The sequence below is a fragment of the Carettochelys insculpta genome, chromosome 9 (assembly GCF_033958435.1).
Source record: "Carettochelys insculpta isolate YL-2023 chromosome 9, ASM3395843v1, whole genome shotgun sequence".
Classification (NCBI taxonomy): Eukaryota; Metazoa; Chordata; order Testudines; family Carettochelyidae; genus Carettochelys; species Carettochelys insculpta.
This window is the reverse complement of record NC_134145.1, coordinates 52,375,549-52,400,249: the sequence shown is the minus strand read 5'-3', so window position 1 is coordinate 52,400,249 and position 24,701 is coordinate 52,375,549. Positions and strand designations below refer to the sequence as shown.

General features: G+C 41.6%; 1 protein-coding gene across 2 annotated transcripts in view; it reads right to left on the bottom strand.

The window, feature by feature from the left end:
* BRINP3 (BMP/retinoic acid inducible neural specific 3) overlaps positions 1-24,701 on the bottom strand; it is a 250,327-nt gene that overhangs the window by 108,024 nt on the left and 117,602 nt on the right. The window contains exon 2 of one of the 2 annotated variants that reach the window (XM_075003055.1): positions 1,431-1,621. The exons of the other annotated variant lie outside the window; for it this stretch is intronic. Within the exon in view, the coding sequence (XP_074859156.1) occupies positions 1,431-1,621 (191 nt within the window). The remainder of the gene's footprint in view (positions 1-1,430; positions 1,622-24,701) is intronic. 2 annotated transcript variants of the gene reach the window in all.

Here is a 24,701-nt window from a genome sequence, read left to right as displayed (position 1 = left end):
TTTTTTTTTTTTTTACTGTTTGCCTCTGAACTATGCAATGGAAGCTGCGTTGGCCCAACCCTCACCACTTCCCACAGCTCCCATTGTCCAGGAACAGCACAGTGCAGGCACTGGGAGCAGATGTGCATGTAGAAGCTTAGGCAAAAAAAGCATCTGTCAGCCTCCCAGCAACTACCATGATGAACTGTGTGCAGCCTGCAGGCCACAAGTGCCATGCTCCTGCTTATTGTTTAATAATTTGTTCCAGTATCTTGCCAGTTATCAAAGTATCATATCTGAGCTCAGGATGAGTGCAGTGAGAAATTGGGCCTCTGAAATTCATTGTTTCGTAAGCCAATTGTTTTTGTCCAATTTTCATGTTTTATAAAAAAAATTGGAAATGTTCATGACTAAAAATGCAAAATGTCAGGTCTTTGAATTTCTATGAAATGCTTTAAAATGTCCACATAAAATAGCTTTGTGGTGGTTGGTCAAACATAAGGTGAGTGAAATAATGGTTAAGGGTTGACATTTCAGGTGTTGGCAGTTGTCTCTTCTGATTTAAACTAATTCTAGGAAACATTAAATTATAATTATGGCCCAAGATGAAGTTCCCTGTATTCGTACTTGAGTGCTTGTTTGTAGTATCCATGCTATGTTAGTGAGCTTCTCTTTAGGCATTATTTTCTATTCCTCATGAAACAAGTTCTGGGTCTAGCTGGACCCTCTCAGAAAAAAAAAATGGTGGGAGGGGAGCAAGTGAAAAGAAATTCTTCATAAAATTCTCCATGCAGAATTTCTTTCACACTGTTCCATTGGAAGGTTCCCTTCCCTTCAGTAAAAAGGCCATAACACAAAAACAGCTACCTATACTCCCACTGCTTCTACAGTGGTTCTGTGTCCCTTATACTCCATCCACCAATCTTTGAGAGAGAAGAAAGAGTTTCTGCAGCCAGTGGCTGCACCCACAAGATTTCTGTCTTTAAGGGAGGGAGTTTTCTAACCACACAGTAGCGTCTGTGAAAAGACACTACAGTTTCTCTGTATTAATTTTCACAGAGACAGGGAGGGAACAATGAGCAACCCCCAAGTGTTATCATTCTCCTAACTTTCCTCCCATGGGAAAGGTACTGCCTAATTCCTCTCCTATACCAAATGAGACCCCACTCTCAGTCCAAGGGAAGAGGAGACTGATGCTACAGAGTTTCTTTCACATCATTCATCTGATTAAGTGAGTTGCAATTCACAAAAGTTTAGGTCGTAATAAAATGCTTTGTCTTTCAAGTGCCACTGGACTCCCTCTTGCTTCAACTAGAGAAGTTCGTTAAACAATTTAACTTTAATAGTACTGATAAAACAAGGTAGCAATTTATACCCATTCTGACTGTTTGTGGTCATTTTCAACACAGAGCTGCATGAATAATGAAGCTGTTCCATATCACTAACCATACCTCCCAGAGTAGCTGACAGTAAGAAATGTGTCCCATATTTCTTGATAAGGTTCTCTGTGATCTGCTGAAGGGTTGGGCGACGTCCTAGGAGTCTTATGTTCCGAAAGAATTCGGGTGCTAGAGGCAATGGGGAGCCAAGAAAATTTCTTCTTTCAACAGCTAGATTGTTTACTTTCCAGCGGCCAAACTCTCTGGAAAACAAAACAATTTGCATTCAGAAATGCATCATTCATACAAATGTTTTCATTAGCAAAGTACACCACTCTGTTGCCTTGCTGGGGGCAATGTGTAACAACAAGCTTTGCTTGGTGATCCTCTGTCATGTGTTTTAAACATAGGCCAAACAGCAAACATTATTTATTAGAAATGGAAGGAATACGCTATAACAAAATTGTCATCTGGAGAAAAAATAAATAAGCCACTTAGGATGCAGCAATTCCTGTTGCTTTTGTTCAGCCTGTGATATGACCTTAATTACAGAACCACTTGATTTTGTTAGGCACTGAATATAAATTCAGAATTATTCAAAATTCAGACAAAAGCAGTCTTATTTCTTAGCATTTTGTAAGGGAAATTTTTAAAAAAGTCCTTTCAAAAAGTAAAATTTCCTTTGCACAACAATCATGTCTACTTTAGCTCACTATTTTAAAGGCTTTAGAAAGACATAGTCAGACCACACAAGGCCAAGCAGAGCTCTTGCAGAAGTTTCTCGAGGTTTAGACCCTGCTTTTGAAACATTCTTCCAGCAGATCAGATTCTTCAAATAAGAATGCACTTTTTTTATTCAAAGATGAAGCTAAATAAATTCAAAACAGCATATGCAGCAGGCACCATCTCCTAATCCACCCCCTCCCAAAAAAAAAACAAACTCTGATAGCAAGGAAAGTAAACAAGTCAATTAAGCAGTAATAAATATATTTTATTCATTTACTTACCAATTAAGATTCAGCATAGAATTATTCACAAAAATATGTGTTGTCCTCAAAAGTCTAATCAAGGGACTATTTTTATTTCTCAGTGTCTGCAATAGCATTACCTTTATGAGGATCACTAGGCATTTGTCTTGCTTTATGGCTTGCTTCAGATTAAAGTCATGGTCTGATTGGTGGCTACTGCAGGGATATAATATATGGGACGGTTTTAAGGTAAAAGGATTATAACTTGGATGGATATGTCAATTATGGCTTCTCCACTTTTGAAATGGTATCATGTAAAAGAAAAGATTCATCTGAGTGTCTGACAGACAGAAGGTCTCTGATAAACAAACAGATGGTATATATTTTCATTAAAACGTCCAGAATGAAAGGCAAGAATAAACATTGAAGGCTCTAATATACATGGTTACCAATTAGAATGGCTGGGATAGGCCACGTGAAAAATAGCTCTCATTCTTTTTGTTTTTTGTTTTTTTTTATTTTATTTGGCAGATTATTTGGAGTCACTATCTTCTCCATCAGCAGAGTCGGCATAACCAAAGGGCCTATTGACCACAATTTAGAAATGACTGTTTTAACCCTGTGTTCATTTTTTAAAAAGATTGTCTCCCATAAATGCATTCTGAAGCAGACATGAGACAGCAGAACAAACCATTAAAAGTCCGGACTGCTCCTGCACAGCTAAAATGGATTGTGTTCCCTTTAAGTTAATACCAAAAGAAATTAAACAAAACATTTTTGTCATACAAAGGTTAGCAACCCATCTACTGAACAACTGAATACCCAAATATTACATACCACTTTGTTTTGCTTGGACAGAGATAACGATCTATTAACCTGATTTAATCAATAACTAAAACACAAAAAATGTTGGAAAAACCTTGATTATTACGTATTCTGTTATGTGTAGGTACAGTTGCGTGCTTTCATTTCAACTACATCAGTTATAGAACCTGGATGTAACATCAAGATAAAACTGTTTCAGAGCAAGATGACAATGCAAACTTGTAATTAAATATTCACATAAAATACATTTTACATCATTCTGGAATGTTTTCTTACAAATTCACTGTGTGGTTAATGATCTGCATCAAAACAGTTTAAAATGCATGGAAAATAATGAAAAAGAGGGAAAATATAAAAGATAGTTGACAACTTTTCCTAGGATTTTCAGTGTCTTTTTTTTTTTTTTTTTTTTTTTTTTTTTAAGATGGAAAAGATCATTAGGATCACATAGTCTGACTTCCCTCATTACACGGACCATAAAATGTCATCCAATGATTTCTATGTATATCACAACAACTTGTTTTTGAACAATAGTATGTTGGTTGGAGAGATAGACAAGCTTGATTCAAAGACACCAAGTAATAAACAATTTAAAAAATCTTAGTAGTCTGCTCTGATGATTAATTACTTTTAGCGTTAATTACTTTTAGCATTAACTTGAATTTTATTTACAAGTTGAACTTTTCTGACTTTAACTTCAAGCCCTTCGAGCTTGTAATGACCTTGTCAGCTAGATTAAATGGACCTCTAGTGTCAGATATCTTCTCTCCATATAAATAATTAAAGACCATAATTGAGTTGCCTCTTAACAGGCTCCTAGATACATATAATAAAATCCTTTAGAGTCTCATTGTAAGCCATATTTTCCAGACTACGAATCATTCTTGTTGCTCTTCACTGAATCATGTTCAATTATTTGTTTTTCAAATGTCAGTGCCAGAATTGGACACTGTATTCTACTTGGGCTCAACAGTGCCAGATTTAGAGACAAGATCACCTCCTTTATCTTTCTAAAAAGTCCTCTCTTTATACATTCAGATATTGTATTATTCTAACATAATATAAAATTCATTTGGTTTTATTATCCAAACTTGAGTTACTGTCTCTAACAGCAGTTCCAATGACCAGTGGGGTCTTATCTCTCTCTCTCTTTATACGTATCTAGATCCCATACAAAGAGATTGTTCCATAAATATAATGACAGGTCAATTTAAAACAATTAAATTGAAAGCGTATTTTTCATGAAGCAGGTAATCAGACTTTGGGGCATTCTTTGTTATAGATCATCAGGAAGCTAAACTTGTAAGCTGGATTCTAAAACTCTCTGGACTTGTTGAGCTTGGCCTGCTACAGGATTCAATGCCAGATCTGATTTTGGCTTGGTCTTCCTCCTAAACTGTAGTATTTGGAAAACAGAATGCAGACCTCATTTACTGAAAGACAGATAACCAATTCTCAGCAGGTAAAGGATCTTAAAGAAGCAAGAGTATGTTGTCCTGGACTTGGGGACTGACCAAGGACGAGCACTGATTCCTAGCTGAGGAGCAGTGGCAGCTGCTTAGAAGCCTCTTGATAGGAAAGTGTGAGAGGAGACTTATGAGACAACAAATTACTGACTTGGCAAGGGGGAATCTTGAGAGATCTCAGGCATCCTATCTGAGATACTGGCTACGTCTACACGTGAAGCCAACATCGAAATAGGCTATTTCGATGAATAACGTCTACACCTCCTCCAGGGCTGGCAACGTCGATGTTCAACTTCGACGTTGCGCGGCACCACATCGAAATAGGCTCTGCGAGGGTACGTCTACACGCCAAAGTAGCACACATCGAAATAAGGGTGCCAGGCACAGCTGCAGACAGGGTCACAGGGCGGACTCAACAGCAAGCCGCTCCCTTAAAGGGCCCCTCCCAGACACAGTTGCACTAAACAACACAAGATACACAGAGCTGAGAACTGGTTGCAGACCCTGTGCCTGCAGCATGGATCCCCAGCTGTGGCAGCAGCAGCCAGAAGCCCTGGGCTAAGGGCTGCTGTCCACGGTGACCATAGAGCCCCGCAGGGGCTGGAGAGAGACCATCTCTAAACCCCCCAGCTGATGGCCGCCATGGAGGACCCGGCAATTTCGACGTTGCGGGACGCAGATCGTCTACACGGTCCCTACTTCGACGTTGAACGTCGAAGTAGGGCGCTATTCCGATCCCCTCATGAGGTTAGCGACTTCGACGTCTCACCGCCTAACGTCGAAGTTAACTTCGAAATAGCGCCCGACGCATGTAGCCGCGACGGGCGCTATTTCGAAGTTAGTGCCGCTACTTCGAAGTAGCGTGCACGTGTAGACACAGCTACTGTGTGTTGATGTGAATTCAGATCCCAGAAGGAAAAAAATGTCACTATTTGAAACTTTCTTAAACCAGACTGAGGAGAGGCAAGACTGATTTGGAGTGTATTGGGGAAGAAAGAACCCCCTCTCTACAAAAGAGGGAGAAATTAAGGTTGCAACCCCATAATATTTGTAGATATAAATGCTAAGCTACATATAATCAAATATATATTTCATTGGCTCAGAAATTCAGGAAAAATCCCCTACCCTCAAAACACACACATAGCTTCCATTGAGTCATAACAGATGATGGATTAGTCATTCTGTCCATCTTACTCTCAAGAGTTGTTCCCTATTTTCTATTGTCTACTTATTTCTAGTGTGTCAAGTAATGGAATTTCCACAAACCTGGGTTATTGTAGAATTATAAAAATGTAGGACTGGAAGGAGCCTCATGAGATCATCTAGTCCAGTCTCCTGCACACAAGGAAGGACTAAGTATTATCCAGACCATTTGTGACAGCATTTAACTTGTTTTATAAACCTCCAGTGATCAAAATTGCAAAGCCTCCTTAGCAATTTGTTTCAGGGCTTAACTACCCTGACAAGCTTTTCCTAATGCCCAGCCTAAACCACCCTTGCTGCACTCTAGGACTACTGCTTCTTGTCCTCACCTCATAGATTAACAAAAACAATTTTTTCTCCCTCTTCCTTTTAACCACCTTTTCTGTCTTTAAAAACTGGTAGCACGTCCTGCTGTGAGTCTCCTCTCCTCCAGATCAAACAAACATTTATTTTTAATATCATAGGTCAAATTTCCTAGAATGTTGAGCATTTTCATTGGTCTCCTCTGGACTTTCTCCAATTTGTCTACATCTTTCCTGAACTGTGACACGCAGAACTTCACAAAATACTTCAGCTGAGAGCTTACCCGCACGGAGTGGAGTAGAAAAATTATTTCTTGTGTCTTGCTTAGAACAACTTCTGCTAATACATCCTGGGATGATGTTCGCTTTTTTTTTTTTTTTTAAACAGTGTTACGTTGTTGATGCATATTTAGGTTGTGATCCACTCAAACCCCACTGTCATGTTCCACAATAGCCCTTCCAAAGCAGTCATTTTGTACATGTGCAGTTAATTATTCCTTCCTTATTGGAATAACTTGCATTTGTTCTTTTTGAATTTCATCCTATTTACTTCAGACTATTTCTACAGTTCGAGCAGATCATTTTCATATTAATCTTATCTTCTGAAGCATCCTCACCCCTCCCAGCTTGGTATTGGGCTCAAACTTTATAAGTATATCTCTATGCTATTATGAAGATACTGAACAGAATTACACTGGGACTGATCCTGGTGAGAACCTGTTTGAGATGTCCTTCAAGCCTGACTAAAACAACAAGAAGTCCTGTGGTACCTTATAGACTAAGAGACTAAATCTACAGAAGATACAAACTAAAACAGCTACTCCTCTCATACAAGCCTGATCATAAATCACTGTATGGGATGCCAGACAGCACACAGAAGAAGCTTGTTTACTTCTGGAATTGTGCCGCTTTCTATTCTTTCTTAATGTTATTACTATGCAACATATATTTTTTCTTCCCTGATCTTTTATACCCTGAGTGTATTATCATGTCCCTGAATAGACATTACTTAGCCAAACTTGAATATATGGAATAATATAATCTTACAACCATTGTTTCTACTACAGTCTCTCCAGCCCTCAAACCATTTTTGTACTACATATGCATTACTCTTCCTCTGACATATGAAATATCCATTTTTGTCTACTGCCAGAGGCAGAAAACTGATATGAGACCTGAGAATTGTACCAGTCTTCTTCCTAATATGGTAATGCCTGTGTTCCAAAGTCAGTGGAGGTACCATTCATCAAAAGAATACTTCCCACAGCTAGCAGAGCATCAGTGTTGGCTCCCAGCCAAGAAAAATTGTGCCATGAATACAAACAGTGCAGCTATTAGATCCCTTCCTCTTCCATTGTTCAAGAGCCAAGACCAGCAGCATGTTTTGGAGTAAAGATTTAGCAGCAGGTGTTACCACCTTCACTGCTCATCTATTTTCAGTCCAAAACGTGTGTCAAGGAATAGATAAAGTTGCCTAAAATTCAGGACCAAGTCTCTTTTAGAAGAGCATGATGGCTTTGAGCTGGTTGGCTTGCAAGATAGAATAGAATTAGGCTATGTTTACATTGCCATGTTTTGTTGTCGGAAACTGCCTTTTGGTGACAAAACTTTGATGGCATATATACTGCTAAATGACTTGGTCATAAAAATACCCAGTTTTGGTGGCAAAATACTTCCACCTTCTGGAGGGACATTTTCCTTCCCCTTCCTTTTACTGTCAACAAACATTCACAGTGTGGACACCATGACGTCTTTAGGTCTTCTTTTTTTTTTTTTTGGTCATATTTATTTGACTCTGGGAAATATTCTGTAGTGTTGGTCAACATTTTGAACTCCATTGCCATGGAACCTGGTTCACAGCAATCTACACCTCCCCCTAACAGGCCCTGGGAACTTTAAGCTGCATTTTCATTTCTTGGTGGCTGACTCGGTGTGGAGTGGCATCTATCACTCCAAATGTTTTCCAGCTTGGATCACAGTGGTGCTTTTGGATCAAATCAGCATTTGTGAGGAGAAGAGTCTGTGTGATCCAAGATGTGAGTGATCCAAAGGAAGAGCGGCACATACAGACATAGTTTAAGAAGCTGGTGTGAAAAGGGCTGAATGGGACACTGAAGAGCAGAGTGAAGATAAAGGAGCAGAGGCAATCATACCATAAGATGAAGGGAGGAAACTGTCCTTCCAGTGCTGAACACAAGACCTGTCCTGTTGGTTCTATAAGATGCTGATTGCTATTCTGGGAGCAACTCCACCTCCAAAGCCAAGATCCCCATGGATACTGCAGAGGGCTTGGAATCACTGGAAAGAGGGCCTAAGCTGGAGGGTAAAGTTAGAGTTAGATGAGGATGTACGGCTCCCAGAAGGGCTCAAACTCTGCAGCCAAGCACTGTATCTCAGTGCTCCATCTCTGAGCAAGCATGTCACCCTCAGATTCACAGACATTATGCAAAAGTATTGCATATGGCCACAACCAAAGGCATATTATCCTCTGTAACAGCTAATTTTCTAAAGAGATACCTCCATATCCCCTTCAGTCTGCCAAAGGCACATTCCACAACCATGTGGCACTGGCTGTTAAAAATACTCCTTTCTGCTCTCTGGGTGCCCTGCGTAAGCTTTCATTAGCATGGCTGTAAGGGTTAAGCCAATTCTCCCAATATTACTATGGGCATTTCCACATCCCCCACTATAACCTTGTCCCTGCCTGCATCTTTATTTATAGGCTACCTTTCCTGAAGATCCGTGCATAATGCACCTTTCCAGACCACCCCGCGCTGATGTCTGTGAAATGCCCATAGTAATTCACAAGTGCGTACCGCACCATTAAGAAGTATCCCTTCCAGTTGCTTCACTGGCAAGGTTGGATGGTTCTAATATCAGAATACGTGTGGCATCCATTGCCCTCGCATTTTAAGAAAGCCCACCTCTTTCCCTGCTTCTTTACTGAGAAGGCGACTCTCACTCTGGTGTCCTTGTCCACAGTTTGGGAGGATAGCTCAGTACAGAGCTCCAGAAAGTTTGCTTTGTGCATCCTGTGGTCATTGCTGTTCACCCCAAACCTGCATAAGAGAGCGATCCCACCCTCCACTGATGGCTTCCTTAGCCCGAGAGCAACTGTCTACCTGGAACAGCTGCTCTATTCATGCCAAATGCAATGACAGGTTGCTGCTGCCCATCTCACACAGAACCTTGGCCACCAGTGAGTTGTCTTTGTCTGTCAGTGACTTCAAAAGTAGCTCTGCTGCAGTGTATGGTATTCTCATGCCACTGAACACATCACAAAAGAGAAGTGTGGATTCCAGGTTTTCTTATTGCAAATGCTGGCGAGCACAGCAAAGAATGGCAGGTGGGAGAATGGCATGAAAAGAAACCAGAAGACCCTTAGAGGGCTAGGAAACAAAGCAGTGTCTCATGGGTCATCTTCCATGGTCCCAAGATGCTTTGTGCTCCAGTCAGCATTCCTATAGTGTCTAGCAGTGCATTGCTCATGCAGCTGAAGCAGCTAAAAATGTAGACACAGTCTATCAACAGAGGGAGGAAATACAAACATGCTTTGGTCACTTTTGGGACGGGGCAACTTTTGCAAGTCAACTTGGCTTTTGGCAACTAAATTTTGTGGTGCAGACACAGTCTGAGTAACTCTAGTTCAGAGAACTGAGCCTCTTGTGGAAATTTGAGCAAAAGTTATGGTGAGAGCCAATCAGCACTATTCATTCATTCTTCTAAATAAAGCAACAATAGGTTTCTGTCACTTCCCTCCACAACAGGGTTGAAGACCTAGCCTGGGCTGGCTGCCTCAGGGTGGAACACCTGGCAGAAGCTGGTTGTGTGGGGCTGGCTGCACTGCAGGAGTTGGCAGAAGCACTCCCCTGCCTCCAGTCCTCAGGAGCGGTGCATATTTCTCCATGCAAATATGATTATCGGGCAATCCTTGTTCCCTAGCGATGGTAGATAATCAAGCTTTTACTGTACTGTTACCACACAAGGCTGTCCATGCTAGGTTTGTGGACAAGGTACTGATGGCATCATTGATACTAAGAAGTTCATATTACCTGAAGATTGGTAAATAATTCTAGAGCAGTAGGCATAGAAAGAATGCCTACATTTACCCAATTGAAGGCATTAGAGGTTTATATGTGTGTTTATACATACACACACACTCTGTATAGGTATCCTTACACTACAGACACCTGTCAACAGAAGTCACTGTCAGAAAAGATTTCCTGAAAACACTTCTGTTGACAGAGTGTGGCCACAAACAAAAGCCAATTGGAAGAATGCGCCACTGTTGATAGAGTGGCTGGACTGCCCAACCACTCTCTCAATAAAATAGGCACCCAGAAGCACAGCAGAAAGGGCTGTTCATTATCCTGGATGCCCTGTCTGCCGAGAGAAGGCCCACCAGAGTGTACACACAGATTTTTTGTCAACAGAATCTGTTGACAAAAGTCACTCTTCGTCATATGGAAGAGGCAGAAGGGTATTGGCAGAAATGTCAAACTTAGTCTAACAAAATGCATTTTGTGTGTGGATATTCCACCGCTTTTGTCAGCAGAACTTGCTAGTGTAGTTGTAGTCTATTTCTTTCAGAAGCTATACATAAAAAATCTAAGGTCACATTTTTATTTCATTTGTCTAGAAGTTGCCATGAATAGGAAAATATAAAAGCAGTGGGCCAAGAACATAGGCTCCAGTATGCATTGCAACGGAAGTGTGTGGGGTAGCTAACATGCTCAGAAAGAGTCCCACAGATATCCTCGCAGGCAGAACATTCTGTCTTCAGGCTTCAATTTCAAGCTCAGGTTGACAATAAGGAATTGGATGCATACAGGGGGTGAACAGGGCAGGCTGAAGGTTGTAATGAAACAGGTTTCTATTCTACTGAAAAAGGAGTTTAAAGATAGGCCATAAGAATTCCTTTTTTAAAGACACAGATAAAAACAAAATACCATCATACATGCTCTTAGTCATACCTCCACCATAAAAATTAATTTTATTAATGCTCAGTCAACAGAGTTAGAGCTGGATCCTCACCTGGTGTAAATTTGCAGATCTCTATTGTCCTCAACGGTGCTACAGCAATTTACATGTGCTGGGACACTGTCCCATAACGTACATTGAGGGTGTTCTGTCAAATGTGCACCACATGAGGTTTTAGCAAATGGTTATTACAATTGGGAATGCTAAACATGGAATATACTCTCTGATAAGTTCTTTCACAGCCTGTTTTAAGTCTTTGATATCCTGTACTTTGCACTTACCCTTCCCTTGACCAATAAATGATACTGTGTTCTACACTTGGCAGATCAAAAAAGTGAGTGCTGCTAATAGACTGAAGTGACAGTAGACACTAATAGACTTTAAGGTCAGAAGGTATCATCATGATCATTAGTCAGATATTGCCAGTTGCAGCACATCATCAGCAATCAGTGTTTCCCGAGCAGCTAGAAGTTAAGCTGTTGGTAGAACATGGAGGTAGTAAGAGTTACAATGTCACTCTGCCCTTCTCCAACATATCCCCATCTCACCCATTTTCTTTAGGTGCAGTTGGATTTGCTAATACTTGCAGCCATGCTTGTAGAATGCCAAGACAATGGAAAACGGAATCTCAACCACATTAAAATTCAGAAAGGAAAACCCAGTAAACCCTGACAAGTCTCAGAGGGGTAGATATGTTAGTATGTAGCTGCAGAAACAATGCAGAGTCCTGTGGCACCTCAAAGACTAACAGCTTTCTGTAGGCGTGAGCTTTTATTTGAGGAAGTAGGTTTTACCCACAAAACCTTATGCCCAAATAAAGCTATCAGTCTTTAAAGTGGCACATGACTTTTCAGTGGTTTCTCAATCATCACTGCTTTTGTATGAGATTCACAGCATGAACTGGTAAGTAGGCATATTTCTGATGAGCTGCCAGCTGCAAAGTGAACATGACCGACAAAATTATGATGGGTTCAGCTGTGCCTGGGCCTTAGTGGGTTGATGAAACCACCTACTAGATTTCTTCACTCCTGGTCTGAGCAGAAGTTAGGTACAAATGCAGTTCTTGGAATGGGAGCTGACTGTACAAGACCTAGGTGAGGCTAGCACTGCTTCATGTGTTAGTTCCTCTAGATGAGGGAGTGAACTGGCCCAGCACAGTGCACAATATATCACACAGACTCAAAATCCTACATTTCTAGACAATGCTCTAGAAAATTCCACAGCAGCATCTTTTAATGACTCTGTTTATTACCACAAGCTGAGGCTTAAAGGTATAGATGAGTCCAATAGGAGCAAAATCTTTGCTAGTGTAGTACAAAACTTTAATGTATTGGCTGTGGGGTCGGTGTACCGGGTGCCAGATGTCTGCCGGTGGAGGCCACACCACCCCATGCACCCTCCCTCGCCTTTCTGAGGAATGTATTTTTTGGACTGGGGTGAGGAACAACTTTAAACCTCCAGCAACTGCCTAGAGAGGCCACCCAGAAGCAGCTACCAGAACAGCCAATACAAGTTTGTTCTCCAGTGGTTAGAATGTTCATGGAGACACAGAAATCAACCAAGAGGCAACAGGCACTGTAAAAAGGGCTGGCTGGCTGCTGCCTTCCAGGAGCAGTTCTGGGTGAAGTCAAGACTAGGGCTGCTACTTGTTCAGGGCTGTTCTGTTTGTGTGGTAGTTTTGCTGAGAAAGCTGTAAAGCAGCTCACTACACAGCGTCCTCTGCAGTTTTATGGGCTCAGGTTCATGTTGCACGGCCGGCTTTTTTGTATCTCGGTATAGGCAACGCTGTCTAGAACAGGAAAAGAGGGGGCTTCCCTACCATAATCCAAATGCCCAGCCTGCTTAGGAGCTTAATTCAGATCATACCTCTGATGGGGGGGCGATGAATTCTGTTTTGTTTTATTCTGTGGAATTTAAGGCCTGGGGAGACACAGTGGGAATCAAAGCCTGCCACAGAGACAGTCTCCAGGCAACCTAAAGAGAGCAATTGTCCTGCAGTAGTCTGCTTAATTGGCCACACCATCCACTCATGTCAGCAGATCAGCTTTGGAGCAATTGAACAGCATTCGTTTGGTGGATGTAACAGCTCTCTTACCTCCTTATTCCTAGTGTTGATCTTGTCTGGCCTCTGAACAGGTAACTGGAGTCTAACCCTCAGCTCTGGTTCCTGCGTTTGGATCTGGTTCCTGTTCTGTCTCCTGACTCTGAACTCATAGAATCACAGAACTCTACGGGCACTTGCAAGTCATCAAGTCCAGACCCTGAGCACACGGCAGGACCAACCACCCTCTAGATCACACTGACTGGTGTTTTTCTAACCTGCCTTTCGATATCTCTAGTGAAGGAAATTCTGCAACCTCCCTAGGCAGTTTATTCCAGGGTTTAACCACCCTGACAGTTAGGAAGTTCTTCCTAATGTCCAACCTAAACCTCCCTTACTGCAATTTAGCCTATATGAATGTTAAAATGGGCATACCGTTTCGTGAGGCAGCTGTAACATGAGGTTGCTTATACATAAATAAGAGTACTGATTGTTCATTTTTTGTTATTCTCTGTTGAAAGAGTTTGTCACCAGTTAGGCTAGGGAGAAGAAGTAATACAGTTTGACCTAGATTACCAGTCAGACACTATGAATTACAGAACAGGCTATGTTTACATGAGAGAGTTTTGTCAGCAAAACTCATGGAGCATCTACACATAAAATGCGCTTTGTCGACTGTCTGTAAACAAAATTCGGCACTTCTGCCAACAGCATTCTGCCTCTCTGGGGTGAGGAATGGCAAACTTAGTTGACAAGATCTTTGACAAAAAGCCGTGTAGGTGCTCCAGGGGGTCTTCTGTTGACAGACAGGATTTTCAGTTCACTGGGCAGACTTGTTTGCTGAGCTTCCAGTTGGCTGTTCTGTTGGGAAAATGGCCAGGTAGTCTGGCTGCTCTCTGTTGACAAACTGGTTTGCTGTTTTGATCCACTTTTCTGCATGGACAAAATGTTGACAGAAGTTTTACCGGAACGTCTCTTCTGAGAGTAACTTCTGTGACAAATCACTGTAGTGTAGACGTAGCCACAGTGTACAGTAAAAGCAAGCACTGTGCAGACAGCATATAGTTTGAAACTTGTTTTCCTACCCCTAAACTAGTCAGTTAGTAATGATAAATGGTAAACTATCTATATTTTAAACAAATAATACAAACAGGTCTATAAACAACTATATTTTTCAACAGTTGGGTTTTCCTGTCTTCTCCTTCAGAATTCTATCTGAAATGATGAAAATTCTTGGATGCTTGGAAAAAGTTTCCAGCTGGTAATCTGGACAGTGTATTTGTTTAGCTGGGACTGGCTGTGCCCAGCTATGAATAACAAAATAGGAATTCTATTTTTTTTTAATTTTATGACAATAGCTATATGGGGCAATGGTCCGCAAGATAAGGTAATGGCAGTTTGGACTCATAATCAGGAAGCTATCCATCCAATCCATTATGAAACAGGCTAATTTGCCTTGGTTATGATTCTGGTCTGTGCCTTCATTCTGTACTGTGTGAAGAGTAATATTGATTTCAAGGCTACATAACCCACTGTAATAAAAGGTTGCTCACCTTTCATTTTAATTTCTGAGGCAGAGGTTTCAACAGTACACCAAAATTACTAAGAGAGATCCAGATTTTCTATGAAGTCTTGCCATGATTAAAATATTTCCATTTATCCGCTGTCATCTACTAGAAGTGGGGATACACTAGCTAGGTTCCATACTGACCAATTGCAAATATTAAAATGCATTTTAAAAGGTATGTGAAAATCAGCATTGATCATATCCATGAAGGCTCCAGAAATTCACCTCACCTTTTGCAAGACTCATGAAGCAAATGACTAGCAATATTGCTGAGATTCAGTTAGTATATATTCAGAGTTCATGCTTTTTTAATTTTGCCTATTCCAATCATTTAAAAGATGTGTAAGTTATTAAATATCAAATAAAGTGAAAAGCTATGGATTTCTTTACATAACCTGATATAACAATCCTTGGAATTATTTCATGCATATGTACAATACATAGAATATTTTCACCCTTGGGTTCCCAGCAGACGTAGCATGAGCAGATATCTGTAGGTATAGCTGATTCACTGGCGCTATTGTTAAATGTTAGACTCCTCCATTTTCTATATAGAAAAATCCTTTCCAATACCAAAAGGGAGAAACGCTATAAAGCAAGAAAAATAGAAAGTAACTGTATAGTCACTTCAGATAAAATTCATAACCAACTAACAATGGTGGCTCCATTGTGCTAGGTTCTGTATGTACACACAGGAAGAAACAGGCCCTGTCCAGAAGTATTTACATCTTTAATAGACAATAGGCAAGAGAACAAAATTAACTGGCATCTTTCTTGTGGGGGAAACAGATATACAGATACTGTCTTGTCCACGGTTATGTAGGAATTTACAAGAAGACAGATCTCCTGAGTCCCAAACCAATACCTTAGCAATAAAGCTAAGGGTCCGGGGTCTAAGCTAGATATTAGGAGAAAGTATTTCACCAGAAGGGTGGTGACAGTACTGGAAAGGGTTACCCAGGTAAGTGGTGAACTCCCTATCCTTACAAGGATTTTAAAGTCAAGTTTGACAATTCCCTGCTGGGATGATTTAGTAGGTGTTGTCCTGCTTTGAGCAGGAAGTTGGATTAGATGAGATTTTGGGGTATCTTCCAACTCTAATCTTCTGTGATTCTATAATAAAACTATTTTCACTCTCCAGGTTAGTGCCACTTCTTAAAACAATGAATGATATCTGAACAGTGTGTCTCGTATAGTACATAAATGTGAAATTTAAATATATAACTCAGCTGTAGTTCATCAGATTAGTTTTGGTGATTTCAGTGTAGCTATGTTGATTTATATTAGCTTAGAATTTAGCCTATGCCCCATATTGTTTACATATGACTTATTCTTTTCTGTTCCATGTCTAACACTTGACAAAGAAGAACTATATTTCAGAATTATTGTTTATGGTTATTTTATGGTTATGCAATTTTTATTGCTGAGGGTTTTACACTGTCAAGAATTTCATATTTGAAGATGGAATGCTCCTAGTGACATCAGATTTTCCTAGGTGTAACTCTTACAAAAATTGGCCTTCACACTCTGTTTTGACATTCTGGAATAACTTAATCCCCTCAAATACAATCTATTTGTAGGATGAATTGATTGGCAATATGGTAGTTACATAATCATCTGCAAATTCTCTGTGTGTATGTTCATTTATTTTACTAGTCTTTCTTTGTGGGGAATCTATGTCTGCTATTTTTTGCACTTAACTTATATACAATGATACAGGTATGCTCTGCTGTTCACACAGATGGTATTAAAAACATTGATTTCTAACTGCACAAAAATGTCAAGCAGTTTTCTTTTGCTATTTCCCTGTATTGTGTTTCTCACACACTTCAAAACTAGAGAAATAATTATTTCTAAAGCATTCAAAAAGAAACACAGAATCTGGTCTAAGTACAATGATATTGGTACACCTGCAGTGGTGTAAATCAGAAGTAACTCCATTGAAGTCAGTGAAATTATATGAGATCCAAAGTACAAAAATAGATGGTAAAGTGAAATTTAGGCTACATCTACACTGTATTCCACTTTCAAAAGTGGAATCCAAATGAGTGACATCAGAAATGCCAATGATGTGTGGATTTACATATCTCTTGCCTCATTTGTATATTCTCATATGATTTCGGTTCTGGAAGAGGCTTTTCTGGAAGCAAAACCAGCTGTGTAGACAGGGTTTCTTTGAAAACAAACCCAGTTTCTGAAACCTTCTTCTGATTCTGTCTCTAGAAGAGGGGTTCTTTCACGGTTTGTTTTCAGTGGGCACAGTTTGTTTTCAAAGGAACCCAACTACATGGCTGATTTTGCTTCTGGAAAAGCCTCTTCAGGAAGTGTGATAGTGCATGAATATGCAAATGAGGCATGAAATATGTAAATCCACACCTCATTTGCATTCTGCTTCTGAAAGCAGGATACTATATAGACGAGCCTTAGGTTGGTTTTTCAGAAGAGGATGAATAAATTAAACACTCAGATCCCATAGAGTTTCAGTAACAGTTCAGCACCTCGCTCCCTTAGGTTCTTGTAAAAAGTTACGTCTCAAAATATATATACTGGTTAGAGACTTTATATGAAAATGGGTCTGCAATGAGCTCTGGATAAAAACACCCAGATAGTTCATCTCTCTTCATGTTTCAACTATGGGATTCTTTTCAAAGCAGGTGTTGAATAAAGTAAACTTTTTAAAATTGCTTTACAACATATGCCTATTTTTTATTCATTTTGTTATATCGCACAAACTTTTCTTTAAAAGGTCCCTTAGCAGAACAATAATGACCAGCAAGTGTATGTTCAAATGAGATATATATACTGGCGAGTTCGATAAGGCACTTGTTAATTTAATTATACTACCACAGAATTTGCAATTGATTGGAAATGATCAAGACTTTTAATAATTGAATTGAACTCAGTGATGTTTTAGGGGAAAAAAGAATGAGTTACAGAGTCATAACGCACTGTACAAGCTCCGTAATTGAATACTGTGTCTTATTTTAATAAGTCTGATTTTTTTTTCTTCTTTTCACATGCATCCGGAATTGTAAGCAGATTACAATCATATATGCTGGTGTTCTGACACTGCTTCTGGAATTCTAGTCATAGACCACGGCCTGATTGTTCTAGCTGTTGTGCAAACACATAATCAAAAGGTGATACCTGCACCAAATAATTTACAATCTAAGTATAAAACAAGAGGTGAACTTAGAAAATGTTGGCTGTCAGGATAAAGTGTAGTCTCAGCCTGTTAACAATTTTCAGTTTTTTCTAATATGTATCGTGAGAGATTTGAAGGAGGACATGTTGTGGACAACTATACGGAGTTCCTCCAATGGATGAATGAGTGCATGGGGAAAAGAAGGAAAGTGCTTATTTAAAAACTTAACTAGTGGGGACTGGAAGCTGATATCATGAGCTGATCAGAGATGAGAGTCGACATTTCGATATTAAGTGAGAGGTGATGGATAGGGATAGGCCGTGAAAAGACTTCACGATGAAGACAAGTAGTTTACTTTTGTGATGTTGAAATGGGGGGTGGGTGTAGCCAGACAAAGTCTCCCCCTTACAAGCCAGCTTGCTCGCTGTCCCGGCCCCCCCCACTGAGAAGCACACAGGGCACAGAAACAGCTGCTGACAGCACAGTCTTTGATGCCCTCATTGAGGCCCAGATGTGCTAGCTCATCGTGACCCTAAGAAGCAGAAAGTACAGATAGAAGGCTAACAGGCCAAACTGTCAACAAGGGAGGGGGGGACCCTCAAGAAATCACCCCAGCTGGCACTGATGAATTTGATGACCACACACATACCATCCCAGAAGGGGAAATCTCCGCCCCCGCAAAAAGAATGTCCTGTACTCCCAAATTGCTTATCTCCTGTCTTACATGTGCAAATTAAGTAAGAATTGTCCTTGTAACAAACTGGCATCACAAAGACAGACCAGTGTGATCTGGCACCTTAGATAAGAAAGAGAATAAGTAACCTAAAAGGGGTATAAAAGATGGGCCCAGCAGAACTCTAACTTTGAGTGCATTCCACCAGCTACCTGCTGGTCGGGTCAGGTGATTGCCTCCCGAGGTCCACAACTGGGGATGCCCAACCTCATATTCGTCTTTCCGTGGAATTGAGTGACCGATCCAGCTTGGCTACGCTGGTATCGAGAGATGCAGAGAGGGTAAGATATACCCATGCTAGGTCTCCGTTCTTTTTTGTGCACAGCTAAAGAATTAGAGCTCTGTAACTAGACGTCATTGTATCAAGATATCATTGTGTTAGATGGTAACATATCTTTGTATTGGATTGTAACGTAACTTGTTAACACCTGTACTTTGCTAGCATATAAGAAGTAGACAATAGCCTTTTGTAACCACATGCTTGTAACTGTAGCTTAATAAACTTGTAACTAGTTAAGATCCAAGCCTGACCCTGTTATCCTTTTATCAATACAACACAGCCGGCACAACAAAAGAACTTTAACCATTTGGTTACTACAGCCTGGCCATAGGTGAGAGTGCTAGTAGCTCCCTGCTCTAACAGTAAAAAACTGGGTTGTTTAGGACCCAGGGGGGATACCTTACCGCACATTACCCAGCCACCGGCTAACAGTGGGGTGCAAAGTGATATCAACAAGCCAGAAAAGTGACCTTTCCAACCAGATTCTGAACAGATAAGAGCAGAGCGAGGCTGCGTTATTCAAAATCAGAGAAGAGGAGGTTGCAGGAGTTGAGATGTGACACAAGGAGAGCTGAGCTGGGAGTTTTAGCTGTGTGGTTGAAAGGAAAAGCCCACATTTTAGAAATATCATGGTGATTGGATGAGGGAGATTTACATAAGGGACCATATTTCCCCATGCTGAATATGGGACAGCTAGTAAATTGCTCAAATTCAAGTGAGTTCAATGGCAATCAGTCAAAACAGTGGTATCCTCCCTCAACCAGACTCAATCAGATGCAGGGGACAGAGGGGAGCAGAAAGCCATTTGACCTCGACCTCAAGCTTAAAGGGGGACTCAGATTTAGACACTTGTTAATTCTTTGGCATGTAATAGGTTAGAAAAGCATTTGTTAAATTAAAAAAAATAAAAACCTTATTCCAATCAAGTTTCACTCTTTTTGGAATCTTATTTTGTTTTCTGCGTCATCATTTTTATTTGTATTATGATGAGGGATCTCAAAATCTTGGAGTGGCCCAGGCTTCTTTGGACTTGTGAGAACCTCTGCTCCCAGCATGCTTTAAAAGCTCCAGAGTCCTTTGGGAAAGGGAGGCCATGAGGGCGTGGGCTGAAGGTGGGGCTTAGTTATAGGTGTAGTATGACCTTTGTTTTGGGGCAGGGCCCAGCAGGCTCAAGCCAGCTCCATGCGGCAGGACTAGGGAGGTAGTACCATCTCCACCCTATGCATGCCAGCGGCCACCCAGACTGGCTTGACTGTGGTGGATGAGGGAGGCTCAGCACAAAAAGTTTGAAAACAGCTCAGGATGTGGAGAGGGAAAGCTCAGGGTGTGGAAAGAGGAGTGGTCAGGGGCTGTGTGGGGGCAGGACATAGCTAGGGGCTGTAAGCGAGCAGCTCTGGGTTCAGGGAAGAGAAGCTAGGGGCTGGGTGTATATAGGCAGCTAGCTCAGAGTGCAGGCAGGGTTAGCGTAGGATGAAGGCAGGAGATAGCCTAGGGGACAGGCTGAGGGTATCTTGGAGCTATATGCAGCCAGAGGGTAGATCAGGGTACAGGGAGGAAGCAGTTAGAATGAGTGTGGGGACAAGGGGCAGTTCATACTGCAGGGAAGGGGTAGCTCGGGGCATTTGCAGACAGGGTAACCCTGGGTGCAGGCAGGAAGTAGCTAGGGGCTGTGGGCAGGTGGGCTTGGCAAGAGATTGTGTGTGGGCAGGAACGGGGTAACTAGGGGCTGTGTGCTAGGAGGGTTCTCCTGCAGCTCCTGTTCTCTGAGGGCTGTGCAACTATGGAACCAAGTTTCCCACCCCTTCAGTTCTTACTGTCTGTGTGAGAAAAGGGGGCTGGGAGCTGACCAGAGGCAGGAAAAGAAGAGAAGTGGGTCTGTCCCTGGGATTGCCCTGCACTGTTACTTAAGTTTGGATGAGGCAGACAGGCGTTGCCAGGGCTCAGGCATTCAGTCTCTCAGCTTCATCGGCGGGAGAGAGGGGGAATAAAAGGGATCAGGGCTCCAGCCTAGGGGGAGGAGCACACTGGGGATTGAGGACCCTCCTTTCCTGTCCTCAGCCCCATGGGGTCCGTAACTTGGGCATTCAGCGCTGCAGCTCTCAGCTTCACTGTGGGGAGAGGGGATGCCAGGGATTGGGGCTTTAGCCCCAGAGCCTGAAAGGGCTGGAAGACTCCCCTCCCCCTCCCATTGAGAAATGCTTCTTTAGGACACACAGGGGGAGGGGTGACACCCTCCACATACCCTAACCCTCCATTAACACATGCTGCCTCTCCTCCAATGGGCTTCGAGTCTGTCTGCCTCTGTGCCCTGCCTGACAGCACCACCTTCTGGCCTCAGTCTGCCCACAGTCTCCTGCCAACCACAAACAGGAGATTGCTACAGCTGCACTGACCACGGCTGCTCAGCATGAGGAGCACAGGAGCTGAAAACATGGGACAATTTGACTTTTTTTTTTTTTTTTTTTTTTTTTTTTTTTTTTTAAGTGGGGACGGTTGAAAGAGGCCTTAAATACAGGACAGTCATGTTAAAAACGGACTGGATGTAAGGGTCATGAGAAATTTCCAAGTCTAACATGATGCCGAGGTTACAGGCCTGAGCGAAAGAGACGACAGTAGAACTGTTCACAACAATTGAGAAAGAAACAATGAGAGGATTTGGTGAGAAGCATTAGGGGGTTCTAGATTTTGTCCATGTTGGGTTAAGTTTGACAGCTGTTGTGTTTCAGGTGCAAAGAATTCCATCCTGCTGAGCAACACTGCAAGCATTGCAACGTCACTATAATAACGTACATTCCAGTATCTTACTGATGTGAAATAAAATAAATTAAAGGCAAAATGAACGTATCAATCTTTTACCTAAGAATAAAGAACAATGTGTAAAAAACAGTTCTGTTCAACAAGCTATGGTAGAGACTGGGAGAACACAGAACACTGGTAGTGGATTATAAAATCTTCCCATTTCAGATAGTCAGATGTCAGCCTGGCTTGGTGATGATGAAATATTTCTACTAACTGATGGCTGTTTAGGGAGCAATGTGCTAGAAGCTGGTGGTCTCAGTCTAGCTCCTAGCGAATGTGTATCTCTTTTCCCACAATACACAATTAAAATGGATGCTAACTGGCATCTTGCTCTGACTGCTCTCACCACAAGAGACCAAGAATTATTGCTGGGGATACCCGTTATGTGTTTGTTTGTTTTTTTTTTATTACAAGAGGGGGTAACGGTAAACAAGGGATAGATCAGAATATTCAATGAGCCCTGCTTCACTGTTCCTTTACAATCTTCCCTGAATAAGGCTGCAAGTGTGCAGCCACACTGCACCAGCAGCAGGCCGGAGAGTCATAGCAGCAAAGGTGGGAACAACCCTCCCCACACGTTATTAACCAAAATAAGGCCCTGAAATGAATCAATCAAATGAAGACCATTTAAATGCTAACTTTAAGAGCCTCACAAAACAAAGGACCAGTCCTGTAGCACTTTAAAGACAAACTATATAATTTATTAGGTGATGAGCTTTCGTGGGACAGACCCACTTCTTCAGAATTTACAGATCTGAAGAAGTGGGTCTGGCCAACGAAAACTCATCCCCTAATAAATTATATAGTTTGCCTTTAAAATGCTACAGGACTGCTTGTTGGTTTTGTGAAGATACAGACTAACACGGCTGTCCTTCTGTGACTGTTAATAGCTTCAAATTTCTAACACAGAATCATCTTCTTGTAAAAAAAGAAGTAAGTTGAGGGAGAGCAGTAGTCTCTGACTGTTTTGTACAATGTAAGTTGCTTTTTCATGATAGCTTGTTATGTAACTATAAAGGTTGTGTCACCTTGTACAAATAAATACATCTATTAAAACTTGGGGACCAACAATTCTATCTTAACATGCAAAAAATGCAAAACGGAAGGTTCCTACAATGTTGGCAGTTCATCTACTTTTTCTTATATATATGAACATAGATATACTTATTCTTATATATATGAATTTTTATTCCTTTCTCTCTAGCTAAGTGCTTACACTATTGTGGGCAATGTTGGAAGGTAAATCATAGGGGATGTGCAGTCAGAATATTTACTTTTATAGTATTTTGTAATATTCTGCAAATATAAAACAACACTTTCATAATATGCTTGAAGAGAAGATGATTTAGCTGAACATAATTTACACTAGTGGATCACTACACCTCCCGGCAAGGGCCAAGATGTAAATGAAGCACTATGTTATGGGGTAGTTAAGCTCCAAGCCCAGTCAATTGCACATTTTGATCATGTGTATCCAGCCAAATCACCAATAAGTTTGAAGACTGTAATGAATCTTTGAATGGGACAGATCTGCTGATATGTCTGATTGCAGCACTGGAGACTAAATCTGATTAGTATCACTCATCAGGCCTTCCACTATTGTTTTGGTGCACTCCCCTGCCTCTCTACAGGCATTTGTCGTTGCTTGTCTTATACTTGAAATGTTTCCTGGGGCAGAGGGGTGACAGATGACAGAATGAGGAGCAATGGTTTCAAGATGCAGTGGGAGAGGTCTCATTTGAATATTCAGACAAACAATTTCACCAGGAGGGTGGTGAAACACTGGAATGTGCTACCTAGAGAGGTGATGGAATCTCCATCCCTAGAGGTTTTCTAAGTCCCAGCTTGAAAAAGTCCTGATTGGGATGATTTAGTTGGTGTTGCTCCTGCTTTAAGCAGGGAGATGGACTTGATGAGGTCTCTTCCAACCCTATGTTTCTATCATTCTATTACTCTACAGTGTTTGTACAATGTCTAGCACAATAGCTCAGTTGTGCACTACGGAAGGGCACATAGCCCCATGGCTACTGCATTGCGTTCCTGGACCCACTGCTGCCTGCAGCACTGTGCTCTTGGGCTCCAGCTATGGAGCTCTGAAACCACCTTGCCTCTTCCCTCAAGTGTTCCTCCCATCTCTGTTCCTCCCATCAATCCTTCCCTAAGACTGAGTGCCACAAATGAGCGATTTGAGATACTCCTGAAGCTCTGGAAGAAAGGGGGAGCAGTTGCTGAGCATGGGGCCCAATTTTTATGCATGATGCTCCAGCCCAGAAGCAGCAGCAGGGACGCCGGACCACCAATGTTGCCAAATGATGGAAGGCCAGAAAGAGAGCTCCAACCTGTATATACTTGTATCTGAGTGTATATGGCCTGATTATAATATTGACAAAAAAGAAAAGAATCAGATACTGGTAGAGTGGGGAGAGTAAATACAGATTTTTACCCCTTCCCATTGTCTCATAGAACTGCTTCTTGCCGTGAAATGTGGAAACCTGCAGATTCTCCCTTGCCAGTACAAAGGCATATTACCTTTCAAGCAGAATCAGGTGGAGGACAAGTCTGTGTATGGGTTCTGAGGATCAAACTCCCCGGCTCTGGCCACACTTGGCCAAAACTTCAAAATGGCCATGCAAGTGGCCATTTCGAAGATTAATAATGAGGCGCTGATTCATTAGCATTAGGATACTTCCCGCCGTGGCGCTTCGAAAGCACCGCTTTAGAATGCGCGCAGCTCGGTGCAGCTACATGGGGGTCCTTTTCAAAAGGACATCTCACATTTCAAACCCCCCTTATTCTTCTCAGCTGAGGAGAATAAGGGGATTTTGAAATGTGAGGGGTCCTTTCAAAAAGGACCCCCATGTAGCGGTGCTGAGCCGTGCGTGTTCAAAAGCAGCACTTTCGAAGCGCCATGGCTGGAAGCGTCCTAAAGCTAATAAGGCACTGAATATTTATTTCAGCGCCTCATTAGTAATCTTCAAAATGGCCATTTACATGACCATTTCAAAGTTTTGGCCAAGTGTGGCCACAGCCCCTG